This window comes from Osmerus mordax, chromosome 14 (genome assembly GCF_038355195.1).
Source record: "Osmerus mordax isolate fOsmMor3 chromosome 14, fOsmMor3.pri, whole genome shotgun sequence".
NCBI classification, from domain to species: Eukaryota; Metazoa; Chordata; class Actinopteri; order Osmeriformes; family Osmeridae; genus Osmerus; species Osmerus mordax.
This window is the reverse complement of record NC_090063.1, coordinates 2,290,689-2,295,536: the sequence shown is the minus strand read 5'-3', so window position 1 is coordinate 2,295,536 and position 4,848 is coordinate 2,290,689. Positions and strand designations below refer to the sequence as shown.

The following is a 4,848-nucleotide window of genomic DNA, read 5'->3' as shown; positions in this document are numbered from 1 at the left end:
CCATGGGCTGGAGCCCAGTCAAGCCCAATGGTAAGTCCGGCCCTGAGTGTTTCGTTTGTTTGTTTTTTGTCATAGTCACGAACTGAATGAGGTTATCGGAGCACACTCTGGGGGCCAGTCCAAAGCTGCTCGGGGGCCGGATTCGGCCCGCGGGCCGCCTATTGGCCGCCTATTGCTTTAGGCCGTGAATGGCGACACACTCCTGCACAGTAGGTGGCGGTGTATGCACCTTTCAGTTGGCTGCGACCGCCAAACTAAAAAAAGAAGGCTATCACGTGATAGTATTTTGGAATTGAGCAAACAGCAGACGAGCCTCATCAGAAATTGAGTTTTTGTTAAATTTAAAAGTTATTTCAGTTCATCAAGTCAACATTGAACGTTTACAATGGATATTGTGCTGTATTTTGTTGCTGTCGCAATCCTTATTGTACTCATTGTCTCTGCGGTGAAGGTTCGTGGAAAGACAGAGGAAGGTACAGTAGAAAGCACGTTATTAGCACTAATAGCTATTAGACGTTGTAGTATGGCGATGAAGTTGATAATAGTTTACTTGTTAGTTTGGTAGCTAACTAGTAGCAACTGCTGCTTTGTTGTTAGCAGCAGCAGTTGTTTTTTGTTAACAACATGCTAAGTAAACCTGTCAAATGCGTCGGTTTTTCCACGCTGTACCTTTTCACTTGTATCACGTAATGTAAGTCATATGTTAAATGTTTTAAGTAACAGACACTGAGGTGGGATTGGAAATTTCTCTTCTCTATTTCCCTTCCCTCGATTTCTATCCAGATAACCATGAGGCCAGACAGGAGGTGGCAGCACAGGTGGTGGGTCGACTACAGGCAGAGGAAGGTTCCAACAGGCTCCGTCGCCGTAGAAACCTCAACAGGATGATGGCCAATAGAATGGCCAATAGTGCCTATAGAGAAGCAGCAGACAATGGTATTGCTCAAGCCACACATACGCTGCATTTCCACTACTCGAAGTGTATCCCAGAGCAATTCCAACTATTCCACCACTATTGAAATAAATATAATGACCCTTCTCGCTGCAAGCGCACAAATATTAACCCTTGTGCTGCCTTCGGGTCACAACGACCCAGCGTTGTGCTGCGACAACTTTACCCAATACAAAAACAAATAAAAAGCCTTTTCTTTTAATCTTCGCGCTGTGGGGGGTATGAGACAGCCAGACGGTTAAAAGAAAATGCTTCTCTTTATTTTTGTATGAGGTAAAGTTGTTGCAACACGTGGGAGGACTGAAGACGGAAAAAGACTGAAGGGTCACAATGACCCGAAGATAACACAAGGGTTAAACATGAAAACAACAGACCATAGCTGAACCGATGACAAAGTCCAGGCCTTAATAAACATATATGCTCGTAGCAGAAGCACATTCTCGGTTTGGGTTGTGGAACATAACATGGCATACAGTCTGAGGGACGGCTGCATGAACCTTCAAGTTCCTCAAAAAATATTTATTGGAACATGCTGTGCAAATTTGGCTATAGTATTGCTGCTTTAATGTTGTACAGCATTAGAATAACTATCCTCCCACATACAGTAGGTGATGCACTCAAGTACCACAATAATGTAATAATTAATGTATACAATAAATGTATTGGTACTTCATTCATCCTTCCTATAACCTGATAAATACATTCTCCCAAAGCAGACAGTCCAGTGGAGGTGGAGGAGGAATATGAGGAGGCAGAGCAGCAGTCCCAGGCCACAGGGAAAAGAGGAGCCAAAAAGCAAAAGAAGCTAGAAGAGAAGCAAGCAAAACGGGCCCAGAGAGAGGTGCGTGTGTGGACAGACTGCGTAGGCTGGTGTCAACAGTGTCCTCAATGGACTGTAGCATGTACATTCACATGCTTTAGTGAACAAAATGGAATAGAAAACCACTGCTCTGTATTAGACCTAATGACATTGGTAAAACATCCTTTACATGTCAGTGTTATCAACTACGCATCCAGTTAATTAGCTTTTCTCTCAATGCAAACTTTTAGTGACTACTCAACTTAGGTGTAGTATACATTTACATTACATTACATTTAGTCATTTAGCAGACGCTCTTATCCAGAGCGACTTACAGTAAGTACAGGGACATTCCCCCCGAGGCAAGTAGGGTGAAGTGCCTTGCCTAAGGACACAATGTCATTTGGCACGGCCGGAAATCGAACTGGCAACCTTCAGATTACTAGCCCGCTTCCCTAACTGCTCAGCCACCTGACTCACCTACATGTTACATACATGTATGTGTAACGTTAAATCCCCTTTAAACCTTGTGCTGCCTTGGGGTCACATGACCCAAAGGTTCATAACGAACCGTTGTTGTGTTTACCCAATTTTACCCAATACAAAAACAAATAAAAATAATTTTCTTTTAACCTTCGCAATGTGGGGGGTCTGAGACAGCCCAACGGTTAGAAGAAAATGCTTCACTTTGTTTTTGTATGCGGTAAAGTTGTAACAATACGACGGTGGGTCACAATGACTGATGGGTCAGAATGACCCAAAGATAACACAAGGGTTAAATATACAGAGTAGAAGGTTCTTGGATTGTGATATTTCTATTCTGACTGACTGGATTTGTTGGTTTTGTTCCCAGGCTGAACTGGAGGAAAGAGAGGAGAGGAAGAGAACGCAGGAACTGAGAGAGGAGGAGAGGCGCAAGGAGGACAAGAAGGAGAGAATACTGGAGCAGAGACAGGTAAAACACACACACACAGGTAAACACAAATTAACAATGTTATCATATTACATATTTTGTGCGACTCGTCTATATTGTTATTTAGGAGGAAGAGGAGCTACGTGCCAAGGAGGAACAGGAGAAGAGGGAGGAAGAGGAGTACCTGTGCCTTAAACAGTCTTTTGTTGTCGAGGAGCAAGGCGAGGCTGACGAGCTCACAGAGCAAGAGGTTAACCCGATTACTCTGACTTCAGACACTCATCTATAAACTTCTAAATTGGCTATAGCCTAGTTTGAAACGACTAATTAGGAGTTTTTGTATCGCCCTGTAATGTTAAGAGTTTATTTAAAAGAGTAATATAGAACCATGTGTGTGGATTAGTAGTTCTACTTTACATACTGTTGGTGTACATTTTCTGAATAAGCATGTCTGAATGTACACTTGTACATGTACAATCTTGTGTTCCCAACTTCCAGTCACAAAACCTTCTCCAAGAGTTCATTCAGCACATCAAAGTAAGATTTGTGTATTGGCATGATAAACCCATTGCCCATTTGGATTTCTACAGGGATGTTACATGCTCTTTCTCCTATTGTAGGACTGTAAGGTTGTACTGCTGGAAGACCTGGCCTCACACTTTGGACTGCGCACACAGGTGAGTTTGAACATAACATTTATTGTGACAGGTTTCCATACTTTGTCAACTTCAATCTCTAAACTTTAACTTTTGTCTATAGGATGCTATTTCAAGACTGCAGGATCTTCTGTCTGATGGCTCCATCACTGGTGAGTATGTATGTTTGTGTGTATGTTTGGGTGGGTGGGGGGTAAAAGATAAAAATTATGTGTAATAGTTTATTTTGGCTGCATGACTAATGGTGATGGATGCCCATTTATCAACCACTCACGGTAAATGTATCACCTTTCAACTTAAATCAAATGTACACGTTTTGTTTCCATGTCTCTTTCCTTTCTCTTACTTTGTCTGATCCTCATGTAGGGGTAATTGACGACAGAGGGAAGTTCATCTTCATCACTCCAGAAGAGATGAATGTTGTTGCACAGTTCATCAGACAGAGAGGCAGAGTTTCCATAACTGACCTGGCCCAAGCCAGCAACTCTCTCATCAACCTGATACCCGAGATACACAACACTGCCTGATGGACTCTTACAGAAAGTCCGACACACATACACATGTATTGAGAAACACCCCTTTCAATTATGATGGCACACAACCATAAACTGGATAAATTGTGTAAATCATTAAATTATTCTCATTTGTTTATTCTGAATATTTCAATACATGTTAATTGTTAGATTGTGGCACTCTGCTAGCCATCGTTTGCTTTTTGAATTATCTTTAAAATAGTAGGCTGGTTTTTATGAATGTATTATAATTCATCTGAATGATGAGTTTTACGAAATTAAATGTCCGTCGTTTGCCTTGTATAGTCAGGATAATCAGGGGCCCTTTAATTGTTGAGATGCAGCAGAGCGCTATTAAACAATCTCTGAATGCAGTTATGCTTGTCAGTAATTTCTGGTCAACCAGGTGTTGTGCCACCCGATGCATGGCTCTCTGGAAAGGCACCCCCTCGTGGGAGCGCGTGCGAACCACTCGGAATCGAAGCGTGAAGGATTTCGTCTTGATATCGCAACCAAACGAAGGGGATACAGAAGTCTCACATTTTACTTTCTTTGATATAGAATTCAAGAGAAGAATGTCGGTTTATCTGTAAATATCAGATGCTATTTTCAACACAAAATCCTTAAAATTCGTCATTCAAACCGTATAGTAATGAACGCGAACCAACAATTCTTGCTCCACGACATCGCATTCTGAGGAAAATATACCCCAGCTATGATTACCAAAGTAAATGTATTTTGTGTAGCAGGTTCAAAGTATTTCACATGGCTCTTCATACTAATGTATAGGTTCAAAGGCATGCGATTTTAATGCAGTTAGCCTGCGCGTAGGGTGGGTTACTCAGACAGGTCGAAAACAACAGCCTTCTGATCCAGAATAGGCCCAAACGGACTAAAGGTTCCCATGCCTATAGCCTACAAAAGACAAATACTAAAAACTATGTATCAACACCAAAAGAGATGTTCTCACCATCAAATCCTTTTTTAAGATAGGAAATATTACTCTTATTGTTTAA

General features: G+C 41.7%; 1 protein-coding gene across 2 annotated transcripts; it reads left to right on the top strand.

Moving 5' to 3' along the window:
- Positions 1-277: 277 nt before the first annotated feature.
- LOC136955963 (DDRGK domain-containing protein 1) lies at positions 278-3,954 on the top strand. 2 transcript variants are annotated; one of them, XM_067249748.1, is made up of 9 exons: positions 278-473; positions 784-936; positions 1,669-1,793; positions 2,605-2,706; positions 2,792-2,914; positions 3,163-3,201; positions 3,285-3,341; positions 3,424-3,472; positions 3,687-3,954. In XM_067249748.1, exons 1-9 carry the CDS (start codon positions 386-388, stop codon positions 3,845-3,847), a joined length of 897 nt encoding a protein of 298 aa, XP_067105849.1. In that variant the 5' UTR covers positions 278-385; the 3' UTR covers positions 3,848-3,954. The 2 variants fall into 2 exon arrangements, with proteins under 2 accessions (XP_067105849.1, XP_067105848.1); XM_067249747.1 differs by having other exon boundaries at positions 1,666-1,793.
- Positions 3,955-4,848: the final 894 nt, after the last annotated feature.

What these genes read in the sequence shown, in the direction of transcription:
- LOC136955963 (XM_067249747.1), top strand. Translation starts at nt 386, where the DNA reads ATGGATATTGTGCTGTATTTTGTTGCTGTCGCAATCCTTATTGTACTC. An exon ending in GAATACTGGAGCAGAGACAG is followed by an intron (nt 2,707 to 2,791) that starts GTAAAACACACA and finishes ATTGTTATTTAG; the next exon opens with GAGGAAGAGGAGCTACGTGC. An exon ending in GTCTGATGGCTCCATCACTG is followed by an intron (nt 3,473 to 3,686) that starts GTGAGTATGTAT and finishes ATCCTCATGTAG; the next exon opens with GGGTAATTGACGACAGAGGG.